This window comes from Terrapene carolina, unplaced genomic scaffold (assembly GCF_002925995.2).
Source record: "Terrapene carolina triunguis isolate 2854851 unplaced genomic scaffold, T_m_triunguis-2.0 Scaffold833, whole genome shotgun sequence".
NCBI classification, from domain to species: Eukaryota; Metazoa; Chordata; order Testudines; family Emydidae; genus Terrapene; species Terrapene triunguis.
The window spans coordinates 3,650,385-3,663,709 of record NW_020665184.1 but is presented as its reverse complement, the minus strand read 5'-3'; the positions used below and the strand labels follow the sequence as shown (position 1 = coordinate 3,663,709).

At 53.0% G+C, this 13,325-nt stretch overlaps 1 protein-coding gene across 1 annotated transcript; it reads right to left on the bottom strand.

Annotated features, from left to right (window-relative positions):
* Positions 1-8,567: 8,567 nt before the first annotated feature.
* Positions 8,568-12,538, bottom strand: LOC112115479 (microtubule-associated proteins 1A/1B light chain 3C-like). The gene is made up of 4 exons (XM_024212558.2): positions 12,481-12,538; positions 12,320-12,375; positions 11,598-11,704; positions 8,568-9,006 (listed from the first exon to the last, which is right to left on the bottom strand). Exons 1-4 carry the CDS (start codon positions 12,536-12,538, stop codon positions 8,817-8,819), a joined length of 411 nt encoding a protein of 136 aa, XP_024068326.1. The 3' UTR covers positions 8,568-8,816.
* Between the last annotated feature and the right edge of the window lie 787 nt (positions 12,539-13,325).

Below are 13,325 nucleotides of genomic sequence, written 5' to 3'. Positions count from 1 at the left end.
GACCCTGCTCCTCTCCCAGAGCGGGGGCAAGAACCCAGGAGTCCTGGATCCTGGCACTAACCCCTGCTCCTCTCCCAGAGCGGGGGCAAGAACCCAGGAGTCCTGGCTCCCAGCCTTCCCTGCTCTAACCCACTAGACCCCGCTCTGCCCTACCAGAGCTGCTGCTTGTCTATCTGTTCTAACCACACCGACTCTCTTCTACGGGGACTGACAGTCTCTTGGAATGATGACAGGAAGTGTTTGGTGCTGATGGCCTCAGGTGCTCCCTGGGGAGAGTAGTGCACTTTGCAAGAAGGAAATGAAATCCAGCCAACACGAGTCCCTGGACATGTTCCCAGGAAGGACTGACCTGCCAGTACCTTGTGTAAATGGGTGGTTTGCCATAAGGAAGAGGATACAGACGCTACTCCACTTCCTGGCTGAGCACGGCAAATATTGACAGGCGATTACGAAGAGCAGGGAGTGTATGGGAGTGCGGAGTGGAGCGAGCTGTCGGTGGACGATGGCGCCTTGCCACGTGCTGTCCGCCGGGCAGTGAGCTGCCCTGGTGCCACAGAGCCAGTCCAGGTGAGTTCCTGAGTGTAGACGTGACATTCCTGTGGCTACAACATGCAAACCAGGTGCTAAACGACCCTGCATGGTGGGTTACCTACGGCTGGCGACTCCAGCACGGCCTGCTTCTCAGGCAACTCTGCAGCCACCTGGCAACGTTTAGAAACTGCAGCACCTGCTGGGACAGAAAAGGGACCCTGGGGCACTGGCACCAAGCCACATCGCAAGCCAAGGCCAACTTTGAACCTGCAGCTCAAGAGACGGGGGTGGGGGGTAATAGGAGCCTATATAAGAAAAAGACCCAAAAATCAGGACTGTCCCTATAAAACCGGGACATCTGGTCCCCCTAGTCACGACAGGTCTGCAGGTTTGGCTGGCTGGCAGCTCAGCCTTGCCCTCGGGTAACAGTTCAGCTTTCAGGCAACACCCTGCCGAAGCCTCTAGCTCTGCACCAGAGCACCAGAGAGGAGCCCTCCCTTGGGGGATCCCTGCTGGGGAGTAACCCCACGTGTACCTTAGAGTGCAGAGCACCCAAAATGCTCGGGGTGTTTCCAAGTAGAGAGCGAGTCCCGTGCCCTCTCCGTGATCAGCCAGGGCCAAAGCCTGGGGGACAGAGCAATTGCACAAGTGGAAGGAGCTCGCTGTGACGTCAGGGAACACTGGGGCACCTGTGTCGCTCTCAGGGGACCCCCACGCCTCCCCCTTTTGGCGAGGGTGCGAACTCGGCTGTTGCTGTGAGGTGGAGAGGTGGGGGCTGGGGGAAGCAAAGACAAGTCCAGCCACACCCCGTATGGTCCAGGGGGTAAGATAGTAGGTTAGGAGTCAAGAAGCTGGGCTCCTCTCCTCGTTCTGCCACTGAGCTGCTGGGGGACTTGGGGAAGGTGCTTCCTGGCTCTGGCTGGCTTGTCTGTCGTAGGCTCTCTAGGGTACTACCCAGTACAATGGGCACCGCTCTCTGCTGGGGCCCGTATGGCTGGGATACTCCGGAGGAGAACGCAGTCAGAGCTCACACTCTGCCTCGGCCACAAGCTGTCTTTTTGGAGGACACCAACTGGTGGAGAATCCACCCTGCCCCTCAGGCAGCTGTTCCAGCGGTGAACGAGCCGGGCCATTCAAAAGCTGCATCTTGTTTCTAACTGGAGTTTTTCTAACTTCCTGCTCCCAGCCCCTGGATCTTGTCGTGCCATTGTCTGCTGGGTTAACGAGCCCCCTGAAGGCCAGTGTCTTTTCCCTGCTAGTTGAATGGAGGAGCCTGAGGAGAACAGGGCCAAAGACACGGCTTTGCATTCTCTCTCAGCCTCTGCCTTTGCGGGGTGTCTGGGGAATAGCGTGGCAGGGTCTGCAGGGGTCTTGGTCTTTTGCCCTCTCGTGTCGTACTGACTTGCAGAAGAGCAGCAGAGCATTGTCACTCACTCCTGAGAGAGGAGGGAGCTCGGCATGACCAGACTGGAGCAGAGCCACCCAAGGCCCATCTAGCCCCGCATTCTGTCTGCAGCAGCGGCCAGGACCAGGCACCGCAGAAGGAGGAGGAAGGCGCTCTGCAGTGCGCAGGTGTGCCTCAAGCCAGGCCTGGTCTGCTTTAATGTCCACCCACGTGCCCAGCAAGGACAGATGGGTTCTCTCACAAGCCACTGTGAAAAAAATCATGGAGCAGCTCGGTTTACTGCAGCGCTAAGAACCGTGGAGGGAGGAGGGGTTCGGAAGTCTCAGTACCTCTCCTGAGTGAGTCTAACGCCCGCGGGGACGCAGGGCATTGCAGCCACTTGAGCGTTATTTTGCAGGGTGGCTGCACGCATTAACTCAACACAAGTCGCTCTAGTGCAGATAACTTCAGCCAACTCTGCAGGGAAGATGCACCTTTCAGTAGACGGAAATCAGCCTGAAGCATGATGGGGGAGCATCGCAATGGGTTTTTTTTCCTTTGGACTTCTTGATGTACAGGGACAAGTGAATTGCAAATAGCAAGGAGTGGGGCGGGATGGAAAGAGACGAGCGTGAGCACCAAGCGCTGGAGGGAGGATTTGAAACGTGTGGAGAACAAATGAACCGCTCTGGAAATTCATAAAGGCAAATTTGAGATGAGGGGCTGACTGGAACGCACCCACACCCACACACCAGCCCCCGTTGCCTCGCAGATGATTTCCCACGGCAAATTCATTGACGATCCAGCTCGCTTGGAATGGACGAATTGCCACTTCTTGAGGCAACCAAACAGCGTTATTCAGCCTCTGATTGAGACTTCTTGCGGGCGACTGAAGGAACCCCATCCTTCTTCAGTGGATGGGTGTGGGATGCACAAAGGGAAGGCTGGGAGCCGCAGGTGAGCAGTGCTTAAGGAGAAAGCAGAGGCTGGACTCCTCCTTGCTTTTGACTGCTCCCTTGAGACATAGAAGCTTTATGGTAAATGTGTTTTGCTGGCCCTGTGAATGACTCATGAAGAATGTGCTTTCATCTAGTAAATGCCAGCTCCATTTATCCTCCCCCACGCCTCAGCTGTACGAGTCGGGAGAGGGAGTAGATTGATGGATTGCAATTTCCCCACCGCCTGCAGTGCTCGGCGCTTTCATTCATGGCCAGGCGCCCTCAGAACGCTCCCCAGGTTCACCCTGGGAGGAATAAATCACAGTGTGTGAGAATGGGCTGGTGAGTGGGTGACTATTATGGAGAGAGCAGTGCAAAGGCGCACGGGGGTGGGCCAGTGGGTGATGCAAAGGCCTTGATTAATTGTATGTACCCAGGAAAGGAGCAGCCGGCTGGCCTTGTGGCACTCAGCTAAGCGGCAGGAAAGCAGGGTTCAGTGCCTGATTCTGCTGCAGATGCCCTGAGTGGCAAGTCACTTAGACCTGGACCCTGTACGTGCTGTGTAGATGCAGGGTTGGAGCCCTTGTCGCCCTACGCTCAGTTCATGTGGTGATCCAGGGGGAAGGACCCTGGCCTGGGAATCAAAAAGAAAAGCTGGGTTCTGTTCCTGGCTCTGCCAGTGACCTTGGGCGTATCGTTTCCCATGGGCTGCCCAGCTTGGAGGGTCTGTGGGGGCAGGGACTGTGTCTGGGTAGCCCCTAGAACAGTAGGGCCCTGATCTCAGCTAGCCGCCCATGCCGTGGACCAGGGCCCCATTGCGCTAGGCACGGCACAGAACAGAAAGGGTTTATAGCTAAGTGTCGGGTGTGTTGGGGCTGACCGCAAGTGACCTTGGGCTGATGTTACAGAATGGTTTGGGGGGAGCTAGTCGTGAACTGGCTTTGACCAGCCGACCTGGCTGGCAGCCACTTGGCTGGATAAACAAGTGAAGAGATAAGGAGGGCCTGAGACTGTGAAGTGTGGGAATAGAGAGCAGCTGTGTCTCCTGCCGGAGCCTGCTTGTGGGTGAATACGCCCCCCCTTAGAAGGAGGTGATGATTAAAAGCAGCTCTGAGAATTGCTTTAGATTAACAGTCTCACCTGCGGCCTTGTGGCTGCCCAGGAATTCCCCACGCTGGAGCAGCGCCTGCTATGAGCCCTCGAGGACAAAGCAGGAGGGTCCGGGACTGTCTGTAGCAGAAGGGGCGTAAGCATTGATTCTTAGTTGCTGGAAAGCGCGTATTTAGTAACGCGTGACGGCTGGGAGGCTTATTATACTTTGGCAATAAAACCGGTTAGACTTCTGCACCTGCCGCGGCTTCACTGAGTGTATCCGAGCCCCCCCGGGACCGACAGTGTGTGATACAGACGGTGAAATTCCCCCATCGGTAAAATGTGGGTAACAAAACTTCCCTGCGTCACAGGAGCGAGAGGAGGCAAGATGTGGCTGGCAGCTGTGGGTACATACACTCCCACTCATGACAGCTTCTTCCTTATTCAGTGAGGCTTCAGAGGAAGGGGGTCAGCTGCCGGCGGCCGACAGGTTAAATGTACGTTTATGAAAACCCAGCGCAAGGAGGTGCCTGAGCAAGTGCTGGCTCTGGGCGCCTGCCAGGGCGGCACCAGCAATTGCAGAGCATTGTCAACGTGATGGGCCGCAAAGGCCGGGGCAACGGAGCCCAGGGGAAGGGGCACCTGGGGGTGCAGTGGAAATATCTGACCACCATAAAGAGGCACAATCCGTGGCCACGCCGCAGAGAGCACAGATAATGGGGCTCCCAGGCTCCGCCACTCTGCAAACATTTCTCACACAACCCCCCTTTCTGCCCCGAGAAATTAAATCCTGCAGGATCCATCATTAGAAATGTAACATCTGCCCCCAGTTTACTGAATGGGCTCGTTGTCACGGTGCCCCCCATAAGGCGTCATGGGAATATGCTTATGAATGTATATATGACATAACTAGAATGTGTTGTATGCTACGTATGCCACGTAACCTATCTCTGTAAAGGTCATGATCGACTGAATCTATTCATCCTGTCTGTATGCATGTATCATGTCTAAGTAGCATTTGGTCAGCTTCTTGAGAAAGGAATGTGCAAGTTAAGTGCCCAATCCAGAAACACTTAAGGGACAATGGATCTTGGAAGGCTCCAATCCACATAAGACGTCTACATGAGGATGTTCAAAGTAGCACGTGAGCCATGGCTGCTGCCTGTAAAAACTGAGTCACGCATGGACATGTGACTTGCCCAGGTGACTCCAAAATTCCATCTTGGAGCTGGACTTTGCATAGGAGACAGGAGGGGGTCTCCACCCACAAGAGAAAGTCTATTTAAGCCCGTGGGAGACCCCTCCATTTTGTCTTTAGCTGGCTAAAGAGATAGCCTCTCCACCCCCAAGGATACCTGAAAGAAACTGGAACAAAGGACAGTAACTAGAGGGGGTGTGAGTGATTGCTGGACCCAGACTAGAAGGAGACTAGTCTGTAAAAGGAAGCTTACTGGAATTCTTCTAAGGGTGAGGTTTTTATCTGTACTAAGTTTTCTTACTGTATTAGACTCAGACTTGCGTGTTTTATTTTATTTTACTTGGTAATTCACTTTGTTCTGTCTGCTATTACTTGGAACCACTTAAATCCTACTTTCTGTATTTAATAAAATCACTTTTTACTTATTAATTAACCCAGAGTATGTATTAATACCTGGGGAGGCAAACAGCCGTGCATATCTCTCTATCAGTGTTATAGAGGGCGAACAATTTATGAGTTTACCCTGTATAAGCTTTATTCAGGGTAAAACGGATTTATTTGGGGTTTAGACCCCATTGGGAGTTCAGCATCTGAGTGTTAAAGTCAGGAACACTTCTGTAAGCTGCTTTCAGGTTAAGTCTGCAGCTTGGGGGCACATGGTTCAGACCCTGGGTCTGTGTTCGAGCAGACGGACGCATCTGGCTCAGCAAGACAGGGTGCTGGAGTCCCAGGCGGGCAGGGAAAGCAGGGGCAGAAGTAGTCTTGGCACATCGGTTGGCAGCCCCAGGCGGGTTTCTGTGATCCAACCCATCCCACTCGTGACCTGCATGGTGATTTACCAGCCAAGCTGCAAGGAGCTCCTCGTATTCAGCAATAACTAGAGATGAGCAACTAACTACTATTCTGGGTCACTCACCCAACCGCGACATGGACACTCGTTTGGGGGCGACGGAAGTGGGTTTTTTTCATTTTTGAATTTTTTAACTCTTTTTAAAATAAAATTGAATTAAAATTAGTCATTGTCAGGATGACAATTAATCATTTGAGATAAAAAAATCCAAATGTTTCCTTAGAAAATGTCAAAATGAAACAGATTTTTTTGGTTTGTTGTTGTTGTGTTTTTTTTTTAACAAAGACAATTCAGCAGATGCAACACAAATTTGCAAAATGTCTTGGTCGACCTGAATCTGCATTTTGTGGCCAAAAACGAACTTTAGCTGAACTATTTTGCCCCACGGTGGCTCTAGCCAGGTGCGGGGTTCTGCGGGCTAAGGGAATTTGGACCAGGCTGTGCAATTCTGTCTTTTATTAGAAGGCGAGAGGATCTACTCCACACGGAACATTTCTGCAAACTGGGACTGGACCCAGAGGTGCCAGGTGCTTTGGGACCCTCCCACACCTGTCACTGGCAGAATATTCTCCAGCCTTGAAAGCAGAATAGAGCTAGTCAACACAATAGGTCTCTTCCTGTCTCCTGCAGCTCCCTCTCCTATTTCTAGAGCTGCCATCACTGAGACGTCTGGACTGTGGTCTCTGCAGCTCCTGAGACGGTAGGATTTTATAAAGACCAGCAGCACCTGTGCGACGGTCTGACCTCCTGCATTAGCACAGGTCAGAGAATCCCACACCTTGACTTCTGCGTGGAGCCCAGGCCCTTGCAGCTGGACACGAAAAGAGATCCCGTTTCCATGAGAAGACTGCAAGTGAGCGAGGACCCACATCCTCTCTGGGGAAGCTGCCTTAGTCCTTACTGCTCAAAGTCAGTGCCTCCTTCCCAGCTTCAGCTCCCAGCTCTTGGTCTTGTCACGCCTTTGCCTGCTAGAGTCAGGAGCCCTCTAACCCCAGAGAGCCTGTTCGGAGGCTCATGGTAGCAATAAAGCTTCTGCAGCCCAGGGGACACAGAACTGCTGTGACACCTCCTTCTGCACTGCTATTTTTTCCCCTCCTGCCACGATCTCAGTGACTGACTGTGCCGAGAAACACTCCGCCTCCTCGGCCACGAACTTCTCTCCTTGAGCAGGAAAACCACCCTTCACTTTTCCCTGCATTTCACACTGGAGTTAGACCCTCCCCGCTCCTGCTTTAACAGCTTACACTACAGGCTAATTGGCTAGAGTAAGATTTATGAATGTTTTTAACATTGAAGTACATGGAATATTTATCCAAAGGGCTTTATTGCAATGGAAACCTTAAATATTTAAGAGGCATGTCACAGTATCACCGTCAGCTCAGGAAACATTTACATCCGACTCACAACAACGCTAAAATTTAGTGTGGCCAGTCTGTGCTGCAAGTTTAGTTACACGCACTCGTAGCCTGGCAGAGGCAGGCCATGGGCTGGTCTCATCTTCCACCTTAGCTCTGGTGAGTTTCTCTTCCAGTAGAGGTTCAGGGAAAAATACTCCAGCTCCCTGTCTCCCCTTCTTATGCTAGGCACTAACTCCCCCTGCTCCCCATCCCTCTGCAAAGATGGGCACCAGCCGTGTCTCTTCTCATGCAGCCTCCAGGGCACTGCCAGTTAACAGCTGGGCATGCAGCACACTGGAGGGTAGGGGGCTTAGTTAGAATATCAGGGTTGGAAGAGACCTCAGGAGGTCATCTAGTCCCACCCCCTGCTCAAAGCAGGGCCAATCCCCAGACAGATTTTTGCCCCAGATCCCTAAATGGCCCCCTCAAGGATTGAACTCATAACTCTGGGTTTAGCAGGCCAATGCTCAAGCCACTGAGCTAGCCGTCCCCCATGAGAGTTCTCCATCATCCTGCCCCTCATGCAGTCAAGAGGCTCGTGCAGAGCGGGCATTGGATGCTGCTCTTATCCGGTAACGTTTTATGCCCCCTTGCACAGAGAACCTAGCACATGCTGCCCACAGAGCTGACAGTTACATTGTGGGCAGGCAGCACGTAGACCCCAGGCCTAGGGCTTGGAGGAGCTCCAGGGCTTTGTTCCCAGCTCTGTCACACACAGCTCAGTGACCTTGGGCAAGTCCCTTCCTCTCAGTGCTTGTTTCCCCTCTCACCCTTTGCCTGATGACACCACTTGCCCAGATTACAGCCCCTAGCACAGTAGGACCATAATGGGATACGAGGTTATCAACCCAGCCCTGCCCCCATCTTTGGGAAGAGCCCCATTAAATGATCAGAGTAAATCACATTTCAATTGCTTTATTCCAAGGACTCAAACTTAAAACCAACAGGAGACGTTACAGATAATAGATGTGAAGCTTAAAAATCCCAGCCGTGAAACCCTGGTACACCAATCCCTGTTACAGGAGCAGACTTGCTAAAACCAAACTTAAATTCCCGGTGCCGCTAACCAGAACAACGTCCAGCAGTGAAATCCTTTAAAAAGGGAGAGGAATAGGCCTGTTAAGAGAATAACCTTGCAGCGGATCAGAGTAAGACTCAATAGGATGTGGTTCTGGCATTAAAAACATTTCATAGCTTTAGTCACAAGTTATTCTTCTAACAGGCATCTGCTCGGAGAGACTCAAGTCCCCAACGCTGTTGCAGGAGAGCAATCCTGCTAGTAGCTCCTGGACTTTCATGCTTTCCTCCTCTATCCCCACACAGCAGTTTCATTAAAAATTCAGGTTAAGAAAGAGGTTTTCAGCCCCTGCAGTTGTTTGCATCACAAGATAAACCAACGACAGAGACCAGCTGGCAACAGGCAGGTTCATGACTGAGTCACCGCAGGGCCATGCAAGCAGCAGCCGAACATCTCCTGGGAAGCGTAGGTGACGTAGAGAAAGCCATCCTCATCCTTGTGGTCGCGGTACACCTCCCCCACGGTCATGCTCATGCTGGGCAGGCCCTTGTTTACTAGCAGGTAGAAGGCCTGGGTTGCTGTCAGGGACATGCGAGTTCTGGGGGTTTAAGGAGATTTTCAGAGACTGTTAGATAATGAGACTCACAACAGTTCCAAGGAGCGTGAATTGCAGCATTTGGCATCTTGAGTTACTGATGTCATCAGTGATTGTCACCAGCTGCTGTACAGACAGGATGGACCCTGCCCAAGAGACCTTGGCATCTGAGTACAAGATGGAACAGGTGAATGAAGCAGTTAAAGGCTCTCGATCACTGAGCAAGGTCTCTGGCTCTCCCCACAGTCACCAAGCTTCAACACTGAATGCATGTGAGGGAGGAAGAGTCATCTCCATGAGACAGGGAGCTGAGGCCCTAAGAGGCTAAGTGATGCACCAAAGGTCATCCGGGGAAGTCAGTGGCAGATCAGGGAGTTGACCCACCCCACCCCAGGTCTCCCAAGTCCCAGGATAGCACCCATAACCCCTGCTCTGCCATTCCTCTGCATGGGTTGGCTTGCATGCATGCTGTTTGTGTTGGTTAATCCAACTGGAGCGTTTGTGGTTAACAAGGTACTCATGACAGAGGCCCAGTAGTAGTTCACTAGTCTGCATCCACAGTTCTTATAATGTGTGTCAGACCTGACGCCAGCATGTTAGGTGCAGTATCATATACTAACAGTTAACACCCCACCCAATGACTTTTGGAACCAGCATATGTACAGGGTGTGTATAAAGAGTTATAAATAGGTGCTAGAATTGCTCTCAAAGTCTCTCTGGCAAGATATGCCAAGCCCAGTCTGCCTAGGCAATGGAACGGGTATTTGCTTGTTGGACCTGCCTGGTCACCAGACAGAGACAAGAAAGGTATATTTCTATCCCAGGTAAACAAAAGCAACCCAGCAAATGGGGCAGATGGCCTCGGAGTAGCATCATGGGGGAGGAAACTTCAGAAGTTAGTGTGGTGTCAGTTCCCTGGCGGGAACTGTAAGGTGGGCCCCCAGGAGGGCTTCCTGGCTCTTGAAGCAGGGTCAGTGACCTTTGGGAAGAGAGAGGAAAGGCCATTTGGCCTCCTTCACTGGAGGGGATCAAAGGAACCCAGCACGTGCCACTGTTTTTATTCCATATCCTTGGCATCACTTAATCCCCATCCTTTTTGTTTAAGGGACTTGTTTTACTTTTGCTATAAACCAATTCAGTCCTTTGATGAAAGCAGAGCGTTTGTTAACGCCGGCTAAGTCCATGCACTGCTGGGTACCGTCTCTTCAAGGAAGCCACTAACGTAGTAACTCGTTTAAGAGTTGAGCGCAGGGGCTGGTGGATGCTACAGGGCAGATTTGGGGGGGGGGGGGAGAGGACGCCATGCACAGAGCACCTGGGCAGGTGAAGCCAGGGTGCAGCTTGTGTGTTCGCTGTTTGCCACAGCAGCACAGCATTGAAGGCAGCCAGCAAGAACCCTGCAGCATCACAGCACCACACAGCCATGTTGGACTGCACGCGGGCCAGGGAAACATTCTGCCTCAGTGGTGCCACTTTGAGCAGGAAAGCGGAAATGCCAGCCCCAAACACACAGAGTAGCACAGCGAGCTGCTGCCCCGGTGTGTGTGTGTGTGTGGGGGGGGCGCTGCTGTTTTCCATTAGCCCCCCCCCCATCTTTTGTTATTCTAGTTATTCATCCCATCTCACTGATTAGTGCAACCCTGAGACATCTGTAATAAGCAAGCTTGGAAAAAAGTTATTAGTCATCTCAGATGAGCACGCAGGGCTGGGATCCAGGAGGGCTGTCTTATTAAGCCTTGCAAGTTTGGTATTTCTGGTCTCTAGTTAGAGGGAGTTTCTTTGATCAGGTCTAATGCTGCTAATTAGCACTCTGAGCCTCTCTCCGACATCACTAACCGCTGTTGGCAGCAGCTACAGCTTGTTTGCATCACTGCTAATTGCCTGCCTCTAATCAGCTATTCACCTGTGCCTGTTTGCAACTTCAAATAGATCATTCCACTAAAACAGCAGAAAAGCCAAGCAGCCAGTGTGCCACTGCAGGCCTCAGCAACAAGGCCATTCCCAGCCTCCCAGCCCAGAGAGCAGCAGCCCCTCCCAGACAGGGGAAGAGGTGCCGGGTCTGTTACACCAGTTGCCCTGGTGGAATTGTAAAGCTGCTCTGGTTTCACCAGTGCAAACCCCGAATGCAGATGCACTTAGAGTTTAAGCCTCACTCACCTAGGGTTGCCAACTCTGACTGAAGCTATTCTGGGAGATTCCCCCTCTCCCCACCCCCAACATGACAAGGTCATTTCCTTAAAATAGCCTATTAAAGTCTCCCGGATTGCCTTCAGTAGTCACCAGGAGATCAATGCTGATTCTGGGAGACTCCAGGCCAATCCTGTAGGGTTGACAACCCTACAGTCACCCTGGTTCCCAAATTAAGCCAGACAGGTTTGAGGTGCAAATGCTTCTGCATTAGAGGTTTGCATTGATACAACCAGTTCAGACTTAAGCCTATTTAGTGAGACTGATGCAGCTTTTCCAATGTGGACAAGCCCTTTATATTTTAAAGAGTGTGTGAGGGAAAAGAGAGGGGACTTGCCCTTTCCCAGATCTGGATCACATGAAAGAGCAAACCCTCCCCCCCCCCCCCCCACGCACTCATTCCTTACCGCAGGGTGATCACAAACTGAGACATGGATGAGTCCTGGGAAACCAGAAACTTGGTCCTATCCAACAGAGGCAGCTGCTTCTCCTTCTGGTAACGCTCCACCACCACCTGGAGCCAGAGAGGAGAGATGGGTCAGAGCAGGACCTAGGGAGTCTGCAGACCAGCTTCCCTGTCCCGGAGGCACTGAGAGCCCACAGGGCCACCTGAGACTAGAAATGCCTTTTCTGAGGGTCTCATTTGCACCATTCCCAAGCCCCAGCATCCAACTCAGGCCCTGGACAGCCCTGGTATTTATAAAGGAAGGTTGAGATTTTTACTTGGTGGATGGTTTGAGCCTGTAAAAGTCTCATTTTCACGCTTCCCCAAGACACCAGGCTTAGACATTTAAACCAACAGTTTCCCCATGAGAAAAGCGATCACACAACCCACAGCAAATGCATGGGAGTCAGCCATGCTGCCTTCACAGTGCAGAATTTGTCCTTCATCTGCAGGTCTCACTGGATGTCAGTCACTTCATCCACTCAATTTCACGGCCCCTCGTCTCCTGTGCTGGCCTGAGGCGACAGTGCCTGGTGTGCAGAGACCAGGCTAGGGTTGTGTAGTGGTAGGAAGCCGGAGTGGGGCAGGAGATGGGAGGGGAGAAGCTGTGGGCCTTGAGGTCTGTTAGCGAAGCTCAGGAAGAGTTAAACTCCCCCAGGGCAGACAGAGTGAGAGGAACTTTACCGGGATCTTGGTGGGATACTTGGCCCGGATTTCAGCTGCTTCCCGCATCCTACTGGCTGCAACAAGAGAAACAGACACCTGGGTACAGGGGCCATCCTGGGCCTCCACCCCAGCGCTCTTCCCCCCTTTCGCATTTTTCCCCAACCCCCCCCAGGATTTACCCAGGCTCTTCCTCTCCTTGAAAGAGCGACTGCGGCTATTGCTTTGGCGGCACAGCATCTTCTGGAGGAGGAAGGTTCCCGCTGCCCTCAGGACTCACCCTGCAGAGCCGTGTCACTGGAGATGAGAGTAGAAGCTACCTGGGCCCCTGATATAGCCCCGCCCCGCCCACATGCTCAGGTGGGGGCGGAGCCAGCCCTGAGGCCACTGGCTGCCCTGGAAGCCTCCAGCCAGGTGCCAGCCAGAAGCAGACTAAGCAATTGCTTAGGGCCCCACGCAGCTCAAGGGGGGGCCCATTTGCTTTTTATGACGTGTTGGGGGGGCCCCCCGGGTTAGCACGGCCTCTGGCTGCGCCATGGCAGTGCAGGACGAGGGTGAGACACCCAGGGCAAGCCCCGCTGTGCATCTGTGCCGTGTCTGCATGAGGGGTAGCTGCTCCATCGGGCTCGTCACACCAATGCACATTTCCCGTGTCCAGGTGGGGCCCGACGGAGAAGGCAAGGGATGGATTGGGGGTTCTGCAGCTGGCCTTCTGGCTGTGCGCATGGCTGGTCCTCCCGGCCAAGCTGCCCCTGCTCCAGCGTCCCAGCCCACACAAAATACCGTGTGGAGGCTGCAGATGGAAGCACTCCAAGGGCAGGGTTCAGGAGCCTCAGCCCAGCGGCAGTGGTGCTCGCTGCTCCAGACAGAGCACAGCGCTGCCCTCTGCGAGATGAACTGGGGCAAAGCGCCTGGGTTCAAGCCCGGCTGCCCCAGTGCAAACAGCGGCTCTGCCTGTCAGTGCTCGGGGTCTGGCAGGGAATGGGGACGCCAGTGGCTGAATTCAAGGCCAATTCAGAGCCAGATG